Here is a 24,368-nt window from a genome sequence, read left to right as displayed (position 1 = left end):
GGCAAAGAGCTGGCCTGTTACTAATATTAAAACTGTATAAGGATCCTTATTCAACATTCAGCATCCATTCAAAAGATGTTTATTAAGTGCCTACTGAGTGCCAGATTCCATGGCATTAAGCCCTGAAAATTTTAAGCTTTGTCCTTGGAATACGTTTACAATTTAAAGGTTCTAGAACTTCTGAGTTCGAAGGGACCACCAGATTATTTAGTCCAATTCTCTCATTATATAAATGGGAAAAACTGTGGTCTGCAGAAGGAAATATCTTACCTAAGCTTATAGTAAGGACTAACCCAGAGTTCAGGTTCCTTGACCTCCAGCTTTATAATCTGTAAATCCTTCTACCTTTTAAGAACTTAGAATATATCTGAGAAGGCTACAGTCCTCCTGGCTACCACCCTAACCTCAGTTCCCTTCCCAAAGGTATCCATCGTCTTCAGTTTGGCGTGTATCCTTCCACATCTTTCTCTGTGTATTTATAAACATACATGTACTTGTAGCAAATACATAGCATTTTTGTGGGCTTTTAAAACACATAAACGGTATGATGTTATTTTATGTATATTATACTCTAAATTCTTACGAAGTGCTTCTTTCCCTCAACAATATACCATGGAGATCTCTCCCTATCAGTCCACATAAGTCTATCTCATTCTTTTACATTCCTGCAGAAGAACTTTAAATGATGCCATGGGTTTACTAAACTGCAGTCTTCTTGTTTCACTTTTAGTTGAGTTCAGGATATTTGCTATTAACCTGTAAGCCTTTAAAAAAAAAAAAAAGCACACGTCCTTATGCACACGGGCAAATGATTCTCTGGGTCAAAGGGAATTTGCGTTTTAAACTTGACTAGATGCTACCAGATCATCCGGGCGTTGTTTGTGCGAGGAGGCAGGATAGCATACAAGGCTCCTGTGTGCTCCTGCACCCCCCCGTATTCCCTGGCCCATCACAGGGCTCCAGATATGAGTTCCTTGGGCAATCCCAAACTTGACTGAGAAAGAAGGTCACTCTAAAAAGAGAAGAGAGAGAGAAAGCAGTCTTCTGCCAAAAAAATAAAAGCATTTCTTGTATTATTTATAAGGGGATGTCAGCTCAAGAGAAATACACCTAAAGCTTTATGATTTCCAGCCCAGGAATCATGCAGTTGCCGCTGATAAATGCAAGAGCTACTGGTGACGGAGACGCTAAATTACCTCCGTGGCCCCCAGGGAGGGAGTTTATGGGCTTGGTGGTGGCAGCCATGCTTGGCTTGGAGTCTCTCTTGACGGCCGGCTGCAGGTGGTACCAGGGCGTCCAGGGCTGGTATGCTCTCCCCGGCCCTGCAGGGTGCCTGGCCTCTCCCTCCTGCCCTCCAGGCCATTGCCCTGCCGGAAGAGTGCTCCAGGAAAGGCTTCTCTCCTCTCCCCTCTGGGCCTCACAGCACCTCAGGCTTTCCACGGCAGGTCCAAGCCCCATTTCTGTCTAGAACCCCATCCCCACGTCCCACAGAACCCCAGCCTTGGTCACTCACGCAGTTCTGCAGGGTGCACGCACTGATGGGCATTAATTGAACCAGCTGTTCAGATGCTGGTGTCTTATCAGTGGTCCGTTGTTTCTTTCATTTTACTGGACAGTTATTCCAAACCATCCTGACTTTCCTCCAGCCCTGATTCCTCACTCTAAGGAGACACCCTAAACTCCTGGTTCATTCAAAGAAAAGAAAATCATGGCCTGAACTTCTGCGGTGTCTATAAATCCATCTCTCTCTGCCCTCATCTTCCCTCTGGTCTCAGAAGATAAGATCCAGTCCTGTTCAAGTCGAATCCATATCCCGCTGCCCCTTCTGCCCTGCAGCGTGCCCAGCATCCCCTCTGTCTCCTGCATCCTCAGCTTCTGCCTTTCTGGTTGTCCTTTCTCCACAGGTTATAAGCACCTTCGGGTCCTCCCCGTTCTAACTGTGTCCTCACCCATCACCTTTCCCTTCCCTTTGGAGCCAAGCTTCTTCAAAGCAAGGCCCACATGCACCGTCTTCACTCACCTCACGTTTCTGCCTCACTTTCCTCCAGCCCTGAGCCTGCCCCTGCCACTGCACTGAAACTTTTCTCACCGTGTCAGCGGCTCCCAAAGGGACACACCAGGGGACGTTCTCCAGTCTTGATCTTTTTCTGGACTTCTCTCCTGCACTGGCCTCTGTCAGACACTTCTCAGAACTCCCTGCCTGCCCGGCCTTGTAGCTGTTTCTGCTCCTTGGAGCTCCCCAAACTTCTCCCCAGCCCCGCCAGTGCTGGGGATCACGGGATGCTGCTCTCACCGGCTGTTTTTCTCTCCACCTGGTCCCAGGCAATCCTGTTGTGATTTTAACTCCCTCACCGTAAGCAGATGACCCCCAGATCTAGCCCTCCAGCTCTTAGTTCTCCCAGGTTTCAAACGCGTATATCATATCTAACCGCCTACCTTTAGAAGCTCGCCACCTGGATGTCTCCCTGGTGTCTGAACCCAGCGTATCCAAGGGGAGACTCCTCCCTTTCCCCCACCAATGTCATCAGTATCATTTGGTGGTTCTGTCATCCACAGAGCCACCCAAGCTGGCGCCCTTGACTCATCTGAGACTCTCATCCCTCTCGCTCATCCCCAGTCAGCTGATCCCTAAATCTTGTTTATTCTGCCCCTCCCCCTTTAAGCAAATGCTTTTTTGGGGGGGGGGCTGGGCTGCGCGGCATGTAGGATCTTACTTCCCCAACCTGGGATCGAACCCACGTCCCCTGTAGTGGAAGCGCGGAGTCTTAACCTCTGGACCACCAGGGAAGTGGCCAAGCAAATACTCTTGACCCTTTTTACTTCTCTCCATCCTCACTGTCAGCACCTTGAAGTCAGGCTACCATAATTTCTGTTCTAGACTCTGGCAAAGACCTTCTGACCCCACCCTCCTCTAGTCCCTCCTCTGAGCTTCAGCCAGGATGATCTGTCTCAAATGAAAATCTGCTTTCGGTGGTTTCCCGTCACCTACAGCAGGAGTCAGCCAACTACCACCCACAGGCAAGCTATGGCCCTTGACCTGCTTTTGTAAATGAAGTTTGATTGGACCAACAGCCATGCTCTTGTTTGTTTGGTTTTTTTTTAATTTTACATGTTCTTTATGACTGCCTCAAAATCGAGTAGTTGCAACAGAGATCGTATGGCCCCAAAGCCAAAAATATATCTATCTGTCCTTTATAGAAAACCTTTTGTGACCTCTGCCTTACAGGATAGAACAGGATGGAATTCAGGCACCTTAGTGGGCTTCCCGTGCCCTCTGTGACCTGGGTCTTGTCTGCTTCTCTGGTCTCATTTCCCTGTATCTCTTCTTCATGCTTTGTGCCCCGAACGGTTTATGCTGCTCCCTCAAACGCTGTGCTGTTTCCCACCCTTGGTCCTGTGTCCATGGTTTTCCCTCTGACTGGACCCCCTTCCCATGTTTCTTAACCTCATGAACTCTCATTTGTTTTTTGTTTTGTTTTTTTTAATTAATTAATTAATTTATTTATTTTTGGCTGTGTTGAGTCTTCGTTTCTGTGCGAGGGCTTTCTCCAGTTGCAGTGAGCGGGGGCCACTCTTCATCGCGGTGCGCGGGCCTCTCACTATCGTGGCCTCTCGTTGCGGAACACAGGCTCCAGACGCGCAGGCTCAGTAGTTGTGGCTCACGGGCCCAGTTGCTCTGCAGCATGTGGGATCCTCCCAGACCAGGGCTCGAACCCGTGTCCCCTGCATCGGCAGGCAGACTCTCAACCACTGCGCCACCAGGGAAGCCCATGAACTCTTATTTGTGACTCAGCTCAAGTGTCACCTGCCTCAGGAGACTTCGTTGACTCCCTGGCTGGGTCACATGCCCCTCTACCGTGGTTCTGCAGACCCCACGATTCCCTCTCCCATAGCACTTTCCATAATACGTTAGGATCATACGTTCGGGTGTCTGTCTCCCTCATTAGGCTGTGAACCGTTTAAGGACATAAGCTTTCTCTTTTCCTTCTTACCTCAGCACCCACCACAGTGTCTAGCACATAGTAGGTGCTCAGTAAACATGCATTGAGCAAATAAATGACCAGTGGATGGAAGTTAGATGGCCTCTCTAATCACTCTGATAGGGTGATTAGAAGGATGATGCTGATATGAAGAGCCAAGTGTGGCTTTGCCAGACGGGGTAACTGTCTTGTATCACAGAGCAAGTTGCTAGCAGCATGGAACAAGAATTTTTGGAATGTAGTGGGGGAACCTGATGGTCTGGGGCTCCTTCTGTTGGGGGAGGGATGGGGAGTGTTTGGGATCCCCATTTGGTAGCCTTGGGAAGTCCAAATAAAATTGTGTGTATCCTGGTCAGAGACCTTATTTATCCCTCAGTTTCAATGACCGATCTGTCACCACATAATTAGAGATGCTGTGATTTGAATTTATTACCAAACATGGCTCTGCACTGTTGCTGTTGGACTTGTACCATATTGCAGTGTGAGCGTGGAGATTATTGTATAAATTATTCTCACTCACATAATCATCGTGATTTTAATTACTGTGTAATCTTCGCTAATTACTGTTGTACGTATCATTTGCTTTGGTACTGATTTAACACAACTGCTTTTTCATTTGGCTAAAAGACGGCATTACAACTTTTCCTTTTTCAGGGAAAAATTTGCTTTCTGTAAACATTTGCAGCCCCATACTCTCGGCTTGTGGTTCTTAGTTTAAAAGCAAAAGAGGGACTTCCCTGGTGGCACAGGAGATAGGACTCCGTGCTCCCAATGCAGGGGGCTGGGGTTCGATCCCTGGTCAGGGAACTAGATCCCACGTGCGTGCCGCAACTGAGAGTCCAAGTACCCCAACTAAGGCGCCCAAGCCACAACCAAGACCCCGCGCCGCAAACGAGACCCAGCTCAACCATATAAATAAATTTAAAAAAAAAAAAAAAAAAAAAGCAAAAGATTTAGATACCACCATCCTCCTTTGATCAACCCCCGTGGATTTTTATGTAGGATAAGGCGGGCTTGAATCAGTAAAAAGGTCTAAACTATAGGGGTTTTTTCGTTTGTTTTTTTGTCTTTTTTTGGCTGCGTTGGGTCTTTGTTGCTGTGGGCTTTTTCTAGTCGCGGTGAGCGGGGGCTACTCTTTGTTCCGGTGCGCGGGCTTCTCACTGCGGTGGCTTCTCTTGTTGCGGAGCACGGGCTCTAGGTGCAAGGGCTTCATTACTCGTGGCACGTGGGCTCAGTAGTTGTGGCTCGCAGGGTCTAGAGTGCAGGCTCATTAGTTGTGGCACGCAGGCTTAGTTGCTCTGCGGCATGTGGGATCTTCCCAGACCAGGGCTCGAACCTGTGTCCCCTGCATTGGCAGGTGGATTCTTAACCACTGAGCCACCTGGGAAGCCCTAAGGTATTGTCTTTCAAATAAAGTTGTATTGCTTTCAAGAAAATGCAATTACTCTACTGCAGGAGTGGGGGCAAGGATGGGTCATGTGAGACCTGCTTAAATGATTAGATAAGACTCGTTTGTAATTAGTTCATTAATTATGTAAATGTGAATGGATGCTATTTGGCATTAAAAACAGCTTGTTCTCAAAGTAGGTTAAGCATCAACTGCTAATCTTATTTCAATAGCACATTTATTTACTGGTCTCTGCATTCTTAGAACCAGAGCTCAGGATCTTTTTTTTTTTTTTTTTGCGGTGTGCAGTCCTATCACCGCTGTGGTCTCTCCCGTTGCGGAGCACAGGCTCCGGACGCGCAGGCCCAGCGGCCATGGCTCACGGGCCCAGCCGCTCCGAGGCATGTGGGATCTTCCCGGACCGGGGCACGAACCTTCGTCCCCTGCATCGGCAGGCGGACTCTCAACCGCTGCACCACCAGGGAAGCCCCAAGCTCAGGATCATTTTAATCCATCCTGAATGTACTTAATGAATGAGCCTCTCATGAAACTGGTTTTATGTCTTCCTAGGACAAAAGGGTTCTTTACAGTTTTATCAGTATTAAGAAGGTTAGTGGGCAAGATGTGGAAACCGGAAGCATGGAAATTTTCAATGCAAACATACTAACCGTGGACCCAAGGCCTGAGCCAGTGAGGAGCCGGAGAAGCCTGCCTCTGTCCGGGGTTTATCTTTGGAGCCAGCATCACTCTTGGACAGGCTTCCATGGGAAGGAGGGCTGTTTTCTATCCAGAGCTCCAGGTCTTATATGATAGATCTGCAAATCTTTCTGGAATTTTGAGGCTCACCTAAGTTAGACGCAAGTTTGCGTAAAACCATTTGGATTAATCACGGATAGTTCAGGACGTTCTTGTAGTGTCTGTGGTTCTCTAACTGAACTAAACTTTTGTTGAGTAAACTTATCAAAACATACATACTGGAAACTGCATCTTTTGAAATTTTCAAAAATTGGTCATACCTTTGTAATAACTACGAAAATTGAAACCAGACCGTTGCTAGCCCCCTAACACCTTCTTGTATCTGGTCCAGTCGTGACCTCCTCCTTACTCAAAGGTAACCACCATCCTAATTTCTGCTCTGAATTTAGATAAGCCTATTTTTTGAACTCTCCAATGCCTTTAAGTTTAAATTTAGCTTTTCTGTTTTTCCTAAGTAGCAGTTTTCTCTGATACAAACTAGACTATCAAGCTGGATGCTGAGTGAGACTTTTCTACTCCTTTTGCTCAGTAAACATTTCTTCCTTAGTTTCCGTGCCCAGGAGGACATGCAGGGTCACTCGTACTTCCCTCCAGTCGTACGTTGGTGAACTGCCTTCCCCTCTAGACTATAAGCTTCCTGAATGCAAGGTTTATTCACCTCAGTGTCAGCAGCAGCTGGCGTCATGGCACTCAACAAATGATCCTGAATGGCTAAAAGGAGGAGTGGATGGCTGGGTAACTTCCACTCGCCTAAAGATGCATTTTTATGATGAACTGGGTGCTGTTATGAAGAGGTCAGAGATTTTATGTGGTTATTGCCATTGTACAGTACTCATCTGAGCTAATGTCTACGCATAGAAAGTGAAAGAAAGCACTGAAAATGTATTTAAAATCTGTTGAGCCGAAGTTGAATCTCTAATCCGATTTACTTTACATACCCAGTTTGTTCTTTTAGGACATTGTGGAGGTTGTATCAGAGGGCAGGCTCAAGTTTGAGAGCCAGTACTTTCCCGTCTCATCAGATTGTGAACCCCGGAGGCTCTCTCCTTCTCTGTTTTTCCAGGGGGACGATGAGGGGTTCAAACCAGATGTGGTTCCAGCTCCCTCTCAATTCTGAAGTTGATAAAATTCTCTAGAAATAAAACCAGGCTTTGGATTGGGTTTCGACATAGGAGGAATCCCCTCTAGGTTGTGTACCAGAATTTGGTTTTGAATCTCTTGGTTTTAATCTCAAAGAAGTGGGTTTGGCTGACCCATAAGTGGGGCTGCTGGGGTCTGAATGAAGCAGCCAGATGAGGCAGATGGAGCCTTTTGTCCCCTCTTTCTTCATTCCCACAATCCCTCATCTTTCTTTTCCTCCATTCCTTCACTCTTTCCACTCCACGAACTTCCCTTAAGGGACTCTTCTAGATCCTGGGAATTCACAGAAGAAAAATACAGTCTAGTTCAGAATTAACAGTCTTGTTGGGAGTTAAAAACAAGCAAGCAAACAATTATAGGATAGAGGCTGGAGGAGCACAGGGGTTGTAGGACCAGAGGAGACCCCTAGCCCAGCCTGGGAGGTGGGCGAAGGCTTCTGGAAGTGGCTGCGGTGGGGCTGAACATTGAAGGGCGAGTAAAAATGTTTGCTTTTCTTTTCTTTTTTTATCAGTTAAAGTAGTAAAGTGTCCTTTCCTTCCCCTTTCCCTCTCTCTCTCCTCCTTTCTCCTTCTTCTTCCTTTTTTTTTTTTTAAGCAATGAAGGTATCTGGGCACCATCAACTCTGCTAGCCTCCACCTTAATTTGACAATGGTTTTTTTTTTTTCATATTGACTTTATTTCTATCTTTACCTTCGTCTCTACTTCTGCCTATATCTAAACACATTTTTTTTATGCCCAACAACGTGAAAGTAAGTTGAAAACATCATGGCAGTTCTCCTTAAGATAATTTCACATCTTTATCCTGCGAAGAAGGACTTTTCCTAACTATTTGCACCATAACTGCAGCTAAAAACATGAACAAATCCACTGTATCATCCAAGATACCAACATTCATATTAACCCAACTGTTCTGAAGTTGTGTCACTGTAGTTTTTGAAAGAAGAACCCTATTAAGGGCACTCACTGCATCTCGTTGTTTTCTTTCTTTGGGTCTGTCTCTTACAAAAAAAAGTAAATAGACTTTTTTTAGGGAAGGTTTAGACTTACAGAAAAATTGAGCTGAAAGAGCAGAGCGCCCATATTCCCCCGCCTGTGTCTTCCTACCCTCAGTTTCCCCTCTTATTAACATCTCCCATTAGTCCTTAGTCTCTATTAAACTAGAATGGTCCCCTTACCTCCCCGCCCCCATTGAAACCGCTTTTTTTGGTAGAGTTTCAGGCATGATTCTGATGGCAACTCTGTTCAAAACCCACTGGTCCTAGTACCTGGTGACCAGTAAGAATGGGTGGGTGAGACAAGGCAAATTCTGGTGACCCACAGGAGATACGTGGGCAGGTGTCCACTGAGGGCAGTTAATGGGTCATTTTTTTTAAGTGCCAAGGACTCAGTACCTGCTTAAGATCAGAGAAAACAGCAAGCAAGGCTTAAGAGTTATCTTGCCTCCTAAAAACATTATACTATAAGGAATATAGGGGATTTACAGAGTCTGCTTCCTGACTCAAGTCTCTGCACCTTCAGGCCAGAAATAACCAGGCGGAGGGCCTCTCTGCTGCTTATTCCACAGCTTTCCTGCTTGCCATCAAGCAGGCCTCCCTGGGCATCGCACCCCCGTGGCCTCCTCCTTGCTTCGAGTCTTTCCCTTCAGCCGAGTGGCCTTTCTAAGCCCTAGTGTCTCTGCTTGTGAAATGTAGACATCAGCCCTTGCTGGTCCAGGGTTTTGCAGAAACCACTGAATAAGCTAACAGCTGGTAGGAGGGCTCTTCTACTTGGGGTGTCTTCCTCAACCCCTCCCACCACCAGATCCCACCCCTCTTCCGAAAGCCTGACTGCACCCCGCCGCCTCCAGAAAGGCTGTGCCCTCAGGCCCCAGCCCCTCGCCTCTCCGTTGCCAGCCTCCTGCCGCGTTTTACAGCCCACGGTTCCCAGTGTCCCTGGAGCTGCTCGCACTGCTGACCCTTCTGCGTGGGTTGATCCCGTGTCCACACCCACAGTGTGCCCTCCGAAAGGCTGAGGCAGCCCGTCTTCTCCTGCAAGGGGCTTAGCTGAGCATCGTATTGATGCATGCTCACTGAGGCCGAGGTGAGAGCCTCGGCTCTGCTCCTTCCTCTCCATCTGCCCTCTGAGCCTCCACTTCTAACTCTGTAAAGTGGAGCAAAGGCAACAGCTGGCAGCAGAGTGGAGTGGTCAGGACACGTGAATCCCGAAGCTGGATTCCTTAGTTTAAATTCACGTTTATTCCATGACAAATTACTTACCCTTCCTGAGCCTCATTTGTGAAATAGGAAGATTATAAGAGTTGCTGACTTAGAGGACCGTCGTGAAGATAAAATTGAATAACGTCTGCAGAGCCTAAAGGCGCAATATACAGTGGCTCCCGTGATGCAGAATTCACCTGCACGCTCTAGGGATTTAATAAATGTCTCGTGTTTCCCACCGCATCAGGCACAGTGTTGGGCACCGTGTCAGCTTCTGTTGTAGACCATCAACTGCTGTGTTGGACTCGGTTACAGTACCTTCAGGCCATCTTCAAAGGACATCTGGTTTCCCATCCAGACCTCGATGTTAAAGAACATCGATACATTTTTAATTTCCTCTTTAATTTCAGGGTGTTGATGAAGAATGGGGGGCGTGATAGCATGTCTTTGGAGATGATTCATGGCGTCATTAAATCTGCATCGAGGGCTTCCCCGGTGGCACAGTGGTTGAGAGTCCGCCTGCCGATGCAGGGGACACGGGTTCGTGCCCCGGTCTGGGAGGATCCCACATGCCGCGGAGCGGCTCAGCCTGCGCGTCTGGAGCCTGTGCTCCGCAACGGGAGAGGCCACAACAGTGAGAGGCCCACGTACCGCGAAAAAAAAAAAAAAAAAAATCTGCATCGAGTTTCCTATAGTTACTGTTGGCTCAGGCTCTGCTCAGACTCAGACCTGGGAATTCTGGTTTTTATTGTGTGATTGTGACTAATGCCAGTGAAACCAGTGTCTCCCTGACTTGGGCCTCTCTATGTTTTACTCATTGTGTCTCAGTCGATTTTGAACAATGTATGTGTGTAGACATGAGTTCCAGTGGTTGAGGTTTCCTCTTAGCTTTCTACCTGTCGGGGCGGGGGGGGGGGGGGGGGGGTGTGATGTTGTGGAAGGACAAAGCAATGGCTTCAGATCCAGGCCCTGCCACTGAGCAGTGAGAGCCTCGAGCAGATGGCTTCTCACTGGTGAGCCTCAGTTTCCTCATCTGCAGGATGGGGTGATCATCCACATCCTGATGAGATGATACATACAAAGCACATGCATTATTTTCTTCACCCAGTACTCATGGAAAGACTACTGCTGTGGGAGGCACTAGAGAGAAGATGATGGAGCTGCATTCACAGGATGGCCTGTCAGGGGAGGGGATGTGGCCCGACTTGGAGACACGTGCGTCAGCATCTGGCTTGCTCTGAGGCTGAACAGACCACTTGGGTATCCTCACCCCTTTTCTGTGCTGCTCAGAGCAGGCTCGGACCTAGGAATTGTTTATTCTTGAACATCTGCCCTCGATCCTCAATCTAATCTAACCTGATGGGAGGGGCCATTAATTGAAAAACAATCATTAAGATTTTAAACATATATTTATTAGTAGTAATGTTTTGAAATGAATAAGTAATATATATGCAAGTTCAATTGCACCAGAATCCACCTGGCATGAAGAGCTGGGGGCAGGTGGAGGTGTACGTGGGCCACGACGCTCATGTGTACTGACTGTCCCGATGACGTACGTCGTCTCTGTGAGGTTGGGAGTTACTGTTCCCACTGTCACAGCGAGGCTTCACAAGGTGCCTGGCTAGTAAGGGACAGAGCTAGGATTTGAACCCAGGCCTGTCTGCTTCCTGAAGCCCGGATTCTTAGCCTTGCAGGTTAGAAAGAGTAAAAATTCCAGCATTTCTGCGTGATCATATCCTGATTTATCTAATAAGGCTTCATGCATGTGAGCCACCAATACTTAGAGAAAAAGAAATAAAAGGAATCCAAATTGGCAAAGAAGTAAAACTGTCACTGTTTGCAGATGACATGATACTATACGTAGAAAATCCTAAAGACGCTACCAGAAAACTACTAGAGCTAATCAATGAATTCAGTAAAGTTGCAGGATACAAAATTAATACACAGAAATCTCTTGCATTCCTATACACTAACAATGAAAGGTCAGAAAGAGAAATTAAGGAAACAATCCCATTTACCGTCGCCTCAAGAAGAATAAAATACCTAGGAATAAACCTACCTGAGGAGACAAAAGACCTCTACTCTGTAAACTATAAGATGCTGATGAAAGAAATGGAAGACAACACAAACAGATGGAAAGATATATCATGTTCTTGGATTGGAAGAGTCAATATTGCCAAAAAGACTGTAATACCCAAGGCAATCTACAGATTCAGTGCAATCCCTATTAAACTATCAATGGCATTTGTCACAGAACTAGAGCAAAATTTTTTTTAATTTATATGGAAACACAAAAGACCCCAAATAACCAAAGCGATCTAGAGAAAGAAAGACGGAACTGGAGGAATCAGACTCCCTGACTTCAGACTCTACCACAAAGCTACAGTATTTGTATATATTCTTTTGTTCATCAATTCACTTAATGGACATTTATCAGATGCCTACTATGCGCCAGAGGACTCAAGGTCCACTCATTCGTCCAGCACATATTTAGTGAGCACCTACTATGTGCTAGGGATCTGGCACTCCACTCATTCACTCAACAGATGTTTACTGAATGCCTGCTGTGTGCTCAGATACTGTTCTAGGCACAGGAATAGAGCAGTGAATGCAACAGACAAAAACTCTTACCCTCCTGGAGCTCTCTCTTATCTCCACAACATTGCAGGGTTGACCTGGTTTCCCCCCATTGTACAGCTGAAGAAACTGAGGCCTAGAGAAGTTAGGTGCCTATCCCAAGGCAAGTGAGTGGCTAGTGAGTGGCAGAATCAGACTAGACTCCAAGGGACAGATGTTACCTGGTAACCCTGTATCTCATCACAGAGTTTGGAGGAAGTTTCCAGAGAAGGGTGCTGCTGGCTGTGGGGTTGGAACCCCACCTCTGCTACTCCCAACTGTGTGTGCCACCCCTCCTCACTGTGCCCGGAGCTCACAACTTCTAACCCCCAGGGTGGCCGTTGAGGTTGTAAATGGACGTGGCAGTCAGCTCCATGCAGGCAGGTGGCCCACCCGCTTGTTCTCCCCTGTATCCATGGCAGCAGCATGGCGCCCAGCACATAGCAGGTGCTCAGTCAGGGGTAACTCTTTCAGACCCAGCCTGGAGCCTGTGTGGCTGGATGCCCAGGAATGCCGCTGGCTCCTTATCAGGCAGGTATGCTACAAGCCTCTTCCTGTTGGTGTAGACTGAGGGGCAGGTGCAGAAGTTCCCAGGATGTTTCTGGAGTCCCTCCTCAGAGAATCACAGTGCCCCCGCCTAGCTCGTGTCTGCACCCGTCTCCCAGAGACTCGGAGTACGTCCTGTGCATCACATCTCTCCCTGGCTGAGGCAGGCACAGCAACGTCTTGATTAGCCACCACCCATCCGTCACGCGATGCCAATGGAAGGGAGTTCCACCTGAGCTGAGCCATCCCATGAGGACAGCTGGGGAAAAAATGAGTCTTCCCAGGCCCCTGGAGGAAGATAAGGGAATGTGCTTGAAGTGTCCAGAGCCAGGGCAGAAACGGAGAGGATCACCGTGACCCAGACAGCGGAGCTAGTACCCACACCCTGAAGCTTGCAAGAGGGCGTCTGCATTCAGATTCAGTTCTGCGGTCTCCACACAGAAAGGAGTGGATGCAGCAAACTTCTTTGGAGTGGTGGAGCAGACAGGAAATAGAAGAAGATGCTGCAGAGGCGTGGGTGGATTTCTGGGTGGTAAACCCAGGAGACAGCACTCAGCCAAGCCGAGGCTTCTCTCTTTCTCTCCTTCTCCCCCACCGCTTCCCCATCTCCCCTCCCTCCCTCCTCACTCTGCCCTCCCCCACTGAGTCTACACTGCTGGGACTGTGTTCTGGTTTCCAGCCCCCCAGCTGAGGCTCTGAAGGCACCAACCAGACCGCTCCAGAAGGAGGGACCTGCCCACTCCACCCCGTGACATCCACACGTGGGCCCCCAGCAGGGCTCCGTGCTCAGTACTTGGGGGCAGCCAGGGGGGCCCTGAGCGGGTGTCCCTTCTGGAAGATGCTGCTCCTTGTGGGCCTTGGGGAAGGCGGGCACATCTCCGCTGCTCTGGCCCAGCCGAGGTCCCCCACGGCTCCAGCCCAGCGAGCCTGTGTCCTCTGCGCCTGGACAGCAGCACACATGGGCTGCGACCTCCAGACCCCACTCCTGGGCTGCTGACGGTTTCGTGTGCCCCGGCCTGTCCCACCTTGTGGTCAGAGATGAGGAAGGCCAGCCCTCAGCTGCCAGCCCACACCCCACCTGCGGCCCTCCCCTCTGTCCCCCTGGCCTTGCCCTCAGCCTCCCTCTTCCTTCGCCACCTCCATCGCCACCGGTCTCTTCCTCTCCATTCCCCCATCCGTTCTCACTTCACCTTCCCTCTTGTTGGTCCTGCTTCTACTTCTTCCCACTTCTCTTTGCCCCTCCTCCACTTTCCTCATCCTACCTACTTTCTCTTCCTCGGAGACTTGATTTCCAAGGGAGACTTGACTCAGTTCGACAACGCTTACTGAGCACCTCCTGTGTGCTGGGCACAGTGCCGAGTCAGGGTGTAGAGATGAGACTCGGCAGGGTCTCGACAGCACAGGCTGGAGAGCTGGGGTTCCCCCACCCTCCTCTCCTTCTGCCCTTTTCCCCTGCTTCCTCTCCTTCCCCAACTCCACCCTCTCCTCCTATAGCTTCTCTTCCCTCCCTGTCTCGGCCTCTGCAGCCAGAGGGGAGCTGGGGCGAGTGGGATGGCAGAGTCCCAGGAGGCCCGGCAACAGGAGCCCTGGGTGCTGCCATCCCCACATGACAGATGATGGTGGAGATTGAGCGCCCAAGACACATTCATCACGTCCGCCTCCTTTCAGGGCCAAGACAGGACGGAAATGACTTTTGTCAGCTCTGCGGCAGCCCAGTGCCCCTGGCAGCTCCAAGCTGTTTATTAAAAAAAAAAAAAAAAAAGATGAAGAAGAGAAAGAAAGGCATGTGGATGCCATCTTGCCATGTGTTAGGGGAGCGATTCTAAAGTGATGATGTTGACAAACACCCCTTCAGGTAATCACACAGGAGCTCTCCAGCTCCCTTCCTAGCCTGCGTCCAGCTGTGACGGAGATGGAAGGTGACAGGCAAGAAATAGGAAGGGAGCAGCTGCTCTGGGCAAATTGCGAGGCTTTTGTTTGAGCACATGGGGGCCGGCCTTTGCCGGGAGTGATGGGACGCAGGGTCACCTGCCCGTTCATTCTCCTGCCCACTCCTCTTGGGACGTCACATGAGGCTTTCGTGGAGCCCAGTGGTGGGTTAGGCTCCAGAGACCCAGAGGTTGTTAGCAGTAATCATAATGAGCCCTAACGACTAATTATTGATGATTAATAGCTATTCATTATCGATTATTATTAATCATAACTGTTAACCATTATTTGAGGAGCTAGGTGCCCGGCATGGGGCCCAGGGCTTTTCTTCCCTCCCCTTGATCTCCCTTGTGAGATCAGGACGGTGACCTGGGCTAGGAGGAGGGGGAAGGAGTGCATCCAACGAAGGGAACAGCAAATGCAAACCCCGGAGGCAGGAAGAGCGTGGCCTGTCCCAGGAGACCCATGTGGCTGCAGCAGAGTGAGCCAGGGGCTAACTCACAAGACAGGAGGTTGGGGAGGGGGTCGGGAGCCTGAGCCCCCTGGAAGACTAAGGATAGTAAGGACAGTGCGTGATGGAGGCAGCGCGTCGACACGCCTACCTTGGGGTCCATCTCGTGGTCTCCTCACCGCCCCCAGACTGTGACATTGGTCCTCTCCACCTAGCTGACCTAGGGCATGAGGAGGGACAGATGAGCGCAGCCAGTCCTGTGCCTGTCACTCAGGGAACCTTTGCACAGAGTATTATCGCCAGGGTCCTGGGTCAGGGGAGGCTCCTGCTAGCATCAGAAGAGAGAGGCTTATGGGCTGGTGGGAGCTCAGGAAGGCAGTGCCTAGGTCCCTACCCAGGTCCCTGAAAAAGATCCCAATCCCCTACCCTATCTGTACTCTCCTCTCCACTCCTGACATCACCTCCAGGGGCCATGGGCTTGGCTCCTTCTGAGACTGAAAAGCCCTGTGGGTCACTGTGGTCAGCTCTTTTCCCTCTAAACTATCCTACATGGTCAGGGGATGGAAATGGTGATAATCGGACTGTGGTGAGCAGGACACCTTCCTCGGTCTTGTGCCAGCATTCCAACCTTTATGTGTAGGAGGCTGGCTCCTGTAATCCTTCCTGTCGTGACAGAGCAGCAAGCAGGGGCTGACGACGGGAACCTGCATCACCATCGCTCCCACCTTCTTCAGGCTGAGCCCTGGCCCGGGCTGCCACGCCCAAACTCTGACATTTGGCGCCCCTTCTTGCTTTTTTGTAAATTACAGCTTTGCTGTTGTCTGGGAAGGAGGTCGCTTGTCTTAGAGGGAGGACAAATAGATTTTATTTTTTTAAAGAACAGTGGATGGATTCCAGTCTCTCTCCTCTAAGCCCTGCTTTTCGTCTTACAGCCTATAATTTTGCCCCACTGTGAGATTCCCACTCTTCAGAGGCAGTGGTTTTGGCTCAGCTGCTGCAAAATGCCTCTGCCTGGCAGTCCCAGAATAGAAAGCGTCTGTCCTCTTGTGTATAGTCTTGGTTTCAAGACGATTTGATGGAGCTGTTTCCCTTTTGAAGGACCGTGGTTTTTTTGTTGTTTGTTTGTTTGTTTTTAATCCCACCCGCATCCCATGAAACAGTCGGGTGTCACGGAGCATCTCGTTCAGGTGCATGTTTGGGTCACTGGCTCCAGCAGGCTCTGCTTGGTGGGGCTGTCCTCCGGGCTTGGCCCTAAATAAATAAATAAATAACCTCCCGTAGGTGCCCCTGAGTCTTCAAGAAGCAAATTACCTATTTCACAGCAGGCTGTGTGGTGATAGGTCTTATCATGTCAGAGATGATGCCTCGTAAATCTTAGTCATCTCTCAGAGGTGCAGTTTTAACCTACTCAAACGTACTTAGTCAGGCTTAATTATAGACAGAAATTGCATTTCAGAAAGCGACAAGAAATCATTTGCACGGCTTGAGTCTGCACATTCAATCGTACGGTTCGTTGGAGGGTGCAGGTGGGGTCAGCATTTCCAAAGAAAAATAGTATTAGTGCCCGCGCTCTGGGACTCAGTCGCGTCGACTGTGGAGACGGCACGGTGTCCGCTGACGGCGGGTTTCTTCTTGGCGCAGGATCCAGGAGGAGGCCAGCGACGGGGCCCAGGACGCCCACGGCAGGACCTGGGGGGACAAGGCCGCGTCCCTGCTCTCCCTCCGCCGAGGAAAGTATGGCCACTTCGGGGACGGCGAAGAGTGTGGCGTCCAGAGAAAGCCCCCGGAGAGGTCGGGCGCGCTGTCCTCCTCCCCGTCTTCCTGGAGTGGAGACGCGTCCCCGCGGCCCAGGGACAAGCTGCCCAGCCCATCGGCTGCCCTGTCGGAGTTCGTGGAAGGGCTCCGGAGGAAGAGAGCGCAGAGGGGCCGGGGGTCGCCGCTGGGCCTGGAGGACTGGCCCACCCTCCCCATCTACCAGACCACCGGGGCGTCCACGCTGCGGAGGGCCAAGACCAGCAGCGACGAGGGCGCTCTGGCTCTGAGGGCTGGGACCGAGTCACCCCTGGATGCGTCGGCCGGGCTCCTGCGGTCCACCAGCCTGAAGTGCATCTCCTCGAAGAGCGTGGGGGGTCCCAGCCCGCCGCCCGAGAAGCTGAAGACCCGCTTCAGTTCCTGCGAGTCCCTCCTGGAATCGGGGCCTGGCTCGCGGAGGACCCCGAGCTCCCCGACGGCGCTTAGGGGCTCGTTCTTGTCACCCACGCTGCGCCCGCGGAGGCGCTGTCTGGAGTCCTCGCTGGAAGATGCAGGCTGTCCGGACCTCGGGAAGGAGCCGCTCGTCTTCCAGAACCGCCAGTTTGCACACCTGATGGGGGACCCACTGGGCAGCGACCCATTCAGCTGGAAGGTCCCGAGCCTCAACTATGAACGCAAGACCCAAGTGGGTTTCGATGACTTCCTCCCGGCCATCCGGAAGCCGGAGACACCCACGTCCTTGGCCCGAGCGGCCAAAGATGGGCAAGGCAGTTCACAGCATGCAAGTGTCCACTTTGAGACGGAAGAGGCCGACGGGGGCTTTGTCCCAGGGATCACCACCGTTTTGAAAAAGAGCCCGGAGTCCAAGGAGGACCCCGCTCACCTCTCCGACTCATCCTCCTCCTCCAGCTCCATCGTGTCCTTCAAAAGCGCCGACAGCATCAAGAGTCGGCCAAGAATCCCACGGCTGGAGGGTGACGGTGGTGAGAGAACATCCCCTGAGATCAGAGCGCCGGGGACAGGGAGGGAAGAGGAGGATGTTGAGAGCATCATGAAGAAATACCTGCAGAAGTAGGAACCAGCTCAGGTAACAGCGACAGGCTGGCCTGTCCTCCTGGGGGGTGAGACGAGGTGGTCCACCCAGGTCTGGCAGCCTGGAGGCAACCGGTTTCTCTGCTCTTGAAAATACAGACCCATCAGAAAGTGTGAGGGTCCTGTGGGGGGCGGGGGAGAGGGTGCTGAAGGAGGCGCTGGGCTTTTAAAGTTTTCCCACCCTTGTCCTGTTCTCTTTCCAGCGCTCCTCTCACCTGGTGCTGGGGGGAGCCATGGGGGCATCTGTCCACACAGTGACGGGAGAGCCCGGGTGGATGGGGGGAGGGTCAGGCTAGCGTAGACGAGGCCTTGACGTTAGTGAAGTCCAACTCTTGCATTAAATGTGTAAAGAGAAACTGGGGCCCAAGAAGGGGGAGGAGGGGACAAGTACAGAGATCCCAGAGCGACACCGTGGGAGCAGCAGTGCTTCCCTCTGCCTTCTCCTCCCATCCCGATCCTGGCACTTCTCTGCGGTAAAGGTAGGAAGAGACATTCATTGCTAATAACAGCTCCAGTTGATTGAATGTGTTTATCAGGCAGTCATTTGGTGCCCACAGTTACCCCAAGAGGTGGTGAGTATGATTTATTCCCATTCTACAGGTTGACAAACTGAGAATCATATAGGTTAAGGCACTTGTACAGAATCACCCAGGCAGAACTGGGATTCGAATCTCCAGAGTCCCCACACTTTTGTTGGTGATACTTTTTCTTAGGTACTTATTCTAGGCCTCTTTGTGAGTAAACTCAGAGCCACACTGATGGAGCTGGGTCTTTAAAGGGGTTGCCTCTATGGAGGGCAAACTGAGGCAGAGCTTAGAATCATACATCTAAAGGGGGGGTTGGAACTCACAGACTCCAACCTCACTCTTGGGCAAGTGAGGAGGACCTCAAGATCAAGGTCACCCAGTGAGTCTGCCACCAACCCAGCCACCCTGACTCCCAGTCCAGTGCTCTTTGCCCTGAGGCCAGGCTGGCCCCTGACTGCGCCTCGTAGGGCATGTTTCAGACTCCAGGGCGCTGAGTCTTCCACTTCACAGCTCCCGACTGAAATGCAAAGCCCCATGAAGCAGTGGAGGGGGAGTTAGAGCCTCCCTCTGGGTTCAGATGCGATGCAAACCCACATCCCAGTGGCGGGTCCCCCACCCCGGTGTCCGTAAATCTCCGCGTCACTGAAGCTCAGAACTCGCAGCGACTCAAGGCTCAGGTGGTCAAGTGGTCGTGCTCAGCCCACACCTGGCTCAGCCGCCAGCCCTCCTTCCAGAGGCCTCCTGGACCCAAACAAGCCGCACGTCCTGTCACTTTGAGAGTCACCCTCAGCCCATCAAAAAGCCATTGCCCCTTCCACGGAGATGGGCTTGGACTGTATCAGAGCAAATTAAATTGACTTAACATGGCCTTCTCTCTGCTCTCAATTACTGAGGAGAGATCTGATATTCATTTACATTATTATGCTCTCGGGGACACAGAACGCAGTTTCAAAGACCAAGTAAAGGGCACACGTCCCGAAGGGGAACAGTGCTTAGCAGACGTCGTCACAGAACATCTTGTCTCTGCCATTTTTTTTTTTAAAGCTCAGCTCCCCTTCCCCCCTCCCAGCAACGCTCACTGTGATAACGGAGCACCTGCCTAAAAATCTCCTCCACCTTTGACTTGCACGCTGTAGTCTTGAGCTCGACAATACAGCTCCATTGCCCATGATACAAATGTGTTACGGGATTCGGAACCACTCAAGCCCCCAGAGCTCAGTTCTTCCCTGTAACTGCCGAGTGATGCAGGCTTGCTGAGCGTCTGTGTTCTCAGCTGGAAGATGGGGGTAATAATGCCAACTACCCAAAGTAGCATTGTGAGCGGCATGTGAATCAGAGACCCCAGCCCAGAGCACTGCCACAGCGGCCACAGTGCACGTCAGGTACCTGCACTTGGAAATGGTGGCCCTTCAGGATGTCTTTCAGGCTCCCTCCACTCATTTCCCTTCTGCCCCCTCCTATCTCATTCCACTCAGCACATCGCTGCAGTAACGCCACCTGGGAATATGGGCTCCAGGGGCTTCCACCCACCAAAACACACTCCCCAAGCCCCATTCCTCAGCTCTGACCTGCATTTGTTTCCAGCCTCCTGTGACACATTGCCCTCCTTGAAGACTTCCCGACTCCGTGACGTTCTGGAGAGAGAGACAAAGACCAGCCAGGCCTCCCCGGGGGCCCCGAGTCCGCAGCCAGTGTGGCCGCCCTCAAGAGGCCGGGGGGGGCGGGCAGCAGAGGCACATCCCGTGGGGCGTGGGGCTCCCAGCATGCTAGGTCTGTACCAAATAAAGTGTTGGCTTCTTGGCATCTGGGCTTTCTCTCTATTCTATGATCATGTTACCTAGGACTCTGGAGGATTGATGGTGTGCACCTTGGGGTAGAAGGGTTCCAAGGAAGGGGACCAATGCAAACTGTTTGTAGTTTCGGGTGCACACTGCTATTTCTTCCCCTGTGTGTCTACATGCAATGGCCTTGCTCTCTTGGCCAAGTTCTGCTCAAATGTCACCTCCTCCAGGAAGTCTTCCCTGATACATCAAGCTGAAATAAATGCTCTTTCTCTATTCTCCCTTAATTCCCATGCTTCTATCATATTTCCCTTGTCTATTTACGTATCTACCTTGTGTGTAGATGTGCGGGCATTCAAGAAATTTTGATGAATGAATGACTGAACGAGCAAATGAACCACGGAACAAGTCAGTGGCTCATACACCCTGAATACCGGGGACACACTGACATATATGCATCTCTACAAATGTCCGCCCACAGCAACATTCAAGAACTTGTGACCATCTGTTCCCACAGTCCCCCGTACACCTCACATACACAGACTACCATGCACAGACAACTATGCACGTGTACCAAAAACTACACTCGCAATGGCACACTTACAGCCTGGACACCTGCTTTATCAAACATCCTTGACGTGTCAATAATCCTAAAACTATAGGCTGATGTTTATTGATCACATACTGTGTACTGACCACCGTGCTAGGCATTTTACACAGTGCATCTCACTCCAACCTTATAAAGTCCCAAGAGATAGATCCACTTATTTTTTCCTATTTACAAAGACAGAACTAGCTTATGCCCACATTCAGGTAGCCAATGCTACTTCTCCTTAAGTTCCCACTGGCACAGACTCCACGTCCTACCCCACATGTGCCTCTATTCCTAGGGCCCCTCTGGTACAGCCAGTCACAGCTGCCATCAGGAAGGAAAGTCCTGTTGGGATCACCGGTGAGTTAATTTGCTAGGGCTGCTATAACAAAGCACCACAAACTGCATGGTCTAAACAACAGAAACTTACTATCTTGAAGTTTTAGAGGCTAGAATTCCAAAATCAAGATGTTGGCAGGGTTGGTTCCTTTGGAGTATCTTAAGGGACTCTCTCTTGGCCTACATGTAGCCGTCTTCCTCCTGTGCATGTCTGTCTCTGTGTCCAAATTTCCTCCTTTTATGAGGACACAGTCATAGTCACAGTCAATCAACCCTAACCTCGATTGCCTGTGCATAGACCTTATCCCCAAATAAGGTCACACTCTGAGCTCCTGGGGGTTCGGGTACCTTGGGAGCGGGTGGGGGACACAATTCAAGCCATAACAACTTACCAGTTGGCGCTTACCCCAAGAAGGGGAGATCTCAGCTCTCACCATCCTCGCCAGAGGTTGTGGGTAGAACTGGGAAGGGGAGGAGAGATGGGGCAGGAAGGAAATTCACTGGATGCCCTCCCTGGAAGACCTCACCATCTGCCCGTCTCTCTGGCGGAGAGAGTCAGTGGAAGAGTGAACTGTGTTTTCTCAGTTGCAGGAGCGTTCTCCCACTTGGTGAGTCTGTAGACAAATACATCATATATTTATATGTATTTAAGGAACATCCCCCACCAGCCTGCCATGCACGGGAGTGGCCTCAGCTCACCGGAGAGAGCTGGGGCATGTGGAGGGGACATCCGAGATCTCTGCAGGGAATCAGAGGTCCTGGCAAGGAAGAGGGTGCTGTTCAAAAGCTTGACGACGTTTGGGTGTGGGGTAAGGATGGGAGCAGACACAGCCCTGTGTCTTCCTCCGGTGGAACCCATGGAGCCTTGGAAAAGCCACTTCCCTCACTGGGCCTCAGTTTCCTCATCTCAACGGTGGGAATAGTTATTAGAATCTAATGGGATTTGGGCATGGGAGAGTGTAGCAGGCTATACTAGTTTGCTAGAGCTGCTATAACAAAATACCACAGGCTGGGGGTGGGCGTGGTGCCTAAACAACAGGAATTTATTTTCTCCCAGTTTTGGAGGCTGGCATCCAAGACCAAGGTGTTGGCAGGTCTGGCTTCTGAGGCCTCACTCCTTAGCTTGCAGACGGCCGCCTCCTTGCTGTGTCCTCACGTTGTCATTCCTCTGTGCCCATGCATCCCTGGTGTCTCTCTTTGTGTTCAGATTCCCTCGTCTTATAAAGGAGCCCAGTCAGAGTGGATTAGGGCCCAGCCCAGGGGCCTCACTTGAACTTAGTCACATCTCTAGAGGCCCATCTCCAAATGCAGTCACCTGAGGTTATGGGTGTTAGGACTTCAACATATGAATTTTGTAGGGGTCATAATTCAGCCCATAGCACATGCTATGCCAGAGAAGGTGACCAGTTAGTTTATTAATAATGATCATTATTATTAATGTAGTGATCAGATAAATATGTCCCAAACTCCCAGCTTGGTCCCCAAACAAAAGCAATAGTGGAAATCCGGAATAGAGATTCTCACTGCCTTCCTGGCACTGGAGTTTTGCAGACATTTTTAGGGCCTGGAACCTGTGTGTTTCCATGTGCTTCTCCTCCTGTGCCAGCAGGATTACTTACCCAGCCAATATTTGTTGAGCACCTGCTAGGCACCAGGCACTGTTCCCCACACGGGGAATCCATGGAGGGCAGGTGCAGCGCCCCCTGCTTTTCTGGAGGCAACATCCTCGCTGGGGAGACAGACAATGAGCAAGAAAATAAATATGTTGTCAGAGAGTGAGAAGTGGTATAAAGGAAAATAAAGATGAAATTATCTCGTAAGTTTCCTGTTAAAATTTTTTCTGGACATTTATTTTACAGAGTACCTTTTGGTAAAGGAAGAAGGCCATCATTTTTCTTCAGTCGTTGAATGATGCATTCAAAAAAATTAAACCCAGATAACAACAGCAAAGCTTTCCTCATCGTGCATCAGGAAACAGAAATCCTGAAGATGCTGTTAGAAATCAATTGAGCATTCTAGAAGATAACCACTGTCCCCCTGCCTCTCGAATCCCCCAACCCAACACACCCTGATGCAGGAGATTCTGACCCAGCTGAGTCCTCCTCCCTGCAAGCTCACTCCAGAAATTCTAGCGTGGATCCTGGTGTCCCATCGAGCTCAGCCCAGGACCCAGTGCAGTAAGCACCGTGCAAGCCTTCACTTCTCCGACTTCTGCTACCCAGGGTAACTAAATGGCTCACGCCCTGGGTTCTGCCTTTCCATCCGCGCATGACCTCGGTCAGTTCACCTCTTTCTGGGCCCTCCTTTACTCATCTGTGCGATGAGTCTAGAACTGGTACCAGCCTCCCAGCATCCCATGAAAAATCAAATGCTCAGGAAGCACTTAGCACAGTGCCTGGCACATAGCCCGCGCTCTACAGTGGCACCATTGATCTTTGGGCTCAGAAACACTTTTCCCTGGTGCCCAACTCAGAGGCTCCATCTGCACAGCTGTGCCCTGTGTGGTTTCCCTGACGTCATAACCAAAGTCATTTCAAAGGTGAGGGTGTTGCAGGTCTCACATCCTGGTGGGTTGAGTGGCCGCCCCAAACGTTTCCCTGTTGTTTCCAGGCCCCGGGGCCATTTTTAGCAGCAGGACCCGGTCTTGAAACAAGCCTGGACTCTCAGGACTAGAAGAAAGCCTCAAGGTAATTTTACAAGTGAGGAAACGGAGGCTCAGAGAGGGAAAAGACCTGTCCCAAGACAAAGGTAGATCTGAGTTCAGAACTCAATTAACATTTTCTGGTTTAATCAATATTTATTAATCTTTCTACCACCCCATGTCCAGGGCACTGAAGAGAAAGCTGAGACTAGGATGGCCAGAGGGCCTACCTTTGTGAAGCTTGTGGCTTACTGCAGGAGACAGGTAATAAACTGGGGATATATCCATCGGCTGGGCCCGCTCACCTGATGGCCCTTCAGTAGCCTACCTGCTCCAGGTCATCCTCCCATGTCCGTCCCATCCCAGCCCTGCCCAGAGCCCTCCCCAAGCCAAGAGAGACCCAGCCCTGTCCCAAGCCCCCTGGCTGTCTGCACCATTCAGGGCCGAGGAACTGTGGTTTTGCATCCTTTCCCAATCCCAAGGATTGTAACAGGCGAGGGAAGACTGTGGCAGCTGGGGGACGTGGGTGCTGGAGGGTGCTGGATGTAGCCTCGGCAGCTCCAGATGTGATGAATGGCCTGGCAGAGCTCCCGCTGTTGTCTTCCAAGAGTGATGGGCAGCCTCGGCTGGGTTCCCACCAGAAC

General features: G+C 50.6%; 1 protein-coding gene across 5 annotated transcripts in view; it reads left to right on the top strand.

The window, feature by feature from the left end:
* The window catches only part of MYO18B (myosin XVIIIB), a 238,668-nt gene extending 217,578 nt beyond the window's left edge, over window positions 1-21,090 (top strand). For 3 of the 5 annotated variants that reach the window (XM_032603528.1, XM_032603527.1, XM_032603529.1), the window contains exons 43-44: window positions 16,642-17,839; window positions 19,956-20,165. In XM_032603528.1, coding sequence (XP_032459419.1) covers window positions 16,642-17,827 — 1,186 coding nt within the window. In that variant the 3' untranslated portion in view covers window positions 17,828-17,839; window positions 19,956-20,165. Of the gene's footprint in view, window positions 1-16,641; window positions 17,840-19,955; window positions 20,166-21,042 lie in introns of those variants that run through there. The other 2 variants (XR_004345504.1, XM_032603530.1) reach the window with 2 other exon arrangements.
* Window positions 21,091-24,368: the final 3,278 nt, after the last annotated feature.

This window comes from Phocoena sinus, chromosome 14 (genome assembly GCF_008692025.1).
Source record: "Phocoena sinus isolate mPhoSin1 chromosome 14, mPhoSin1.pri, whole genome shotgun sequence".
Classification (NCBI taxonomy): domain Eukaryota; kingdom Metazoa; phylum Chordata; class Mammalia; order Artiodactyla; family Phocoenidae; genus Phocoena; species Phocoena sinus.
The sequence above is the reverse complement of the archived record's forward strand: the minus strand, read 5'-3'. Positions and strand labels throughout refer to the sequence as shown.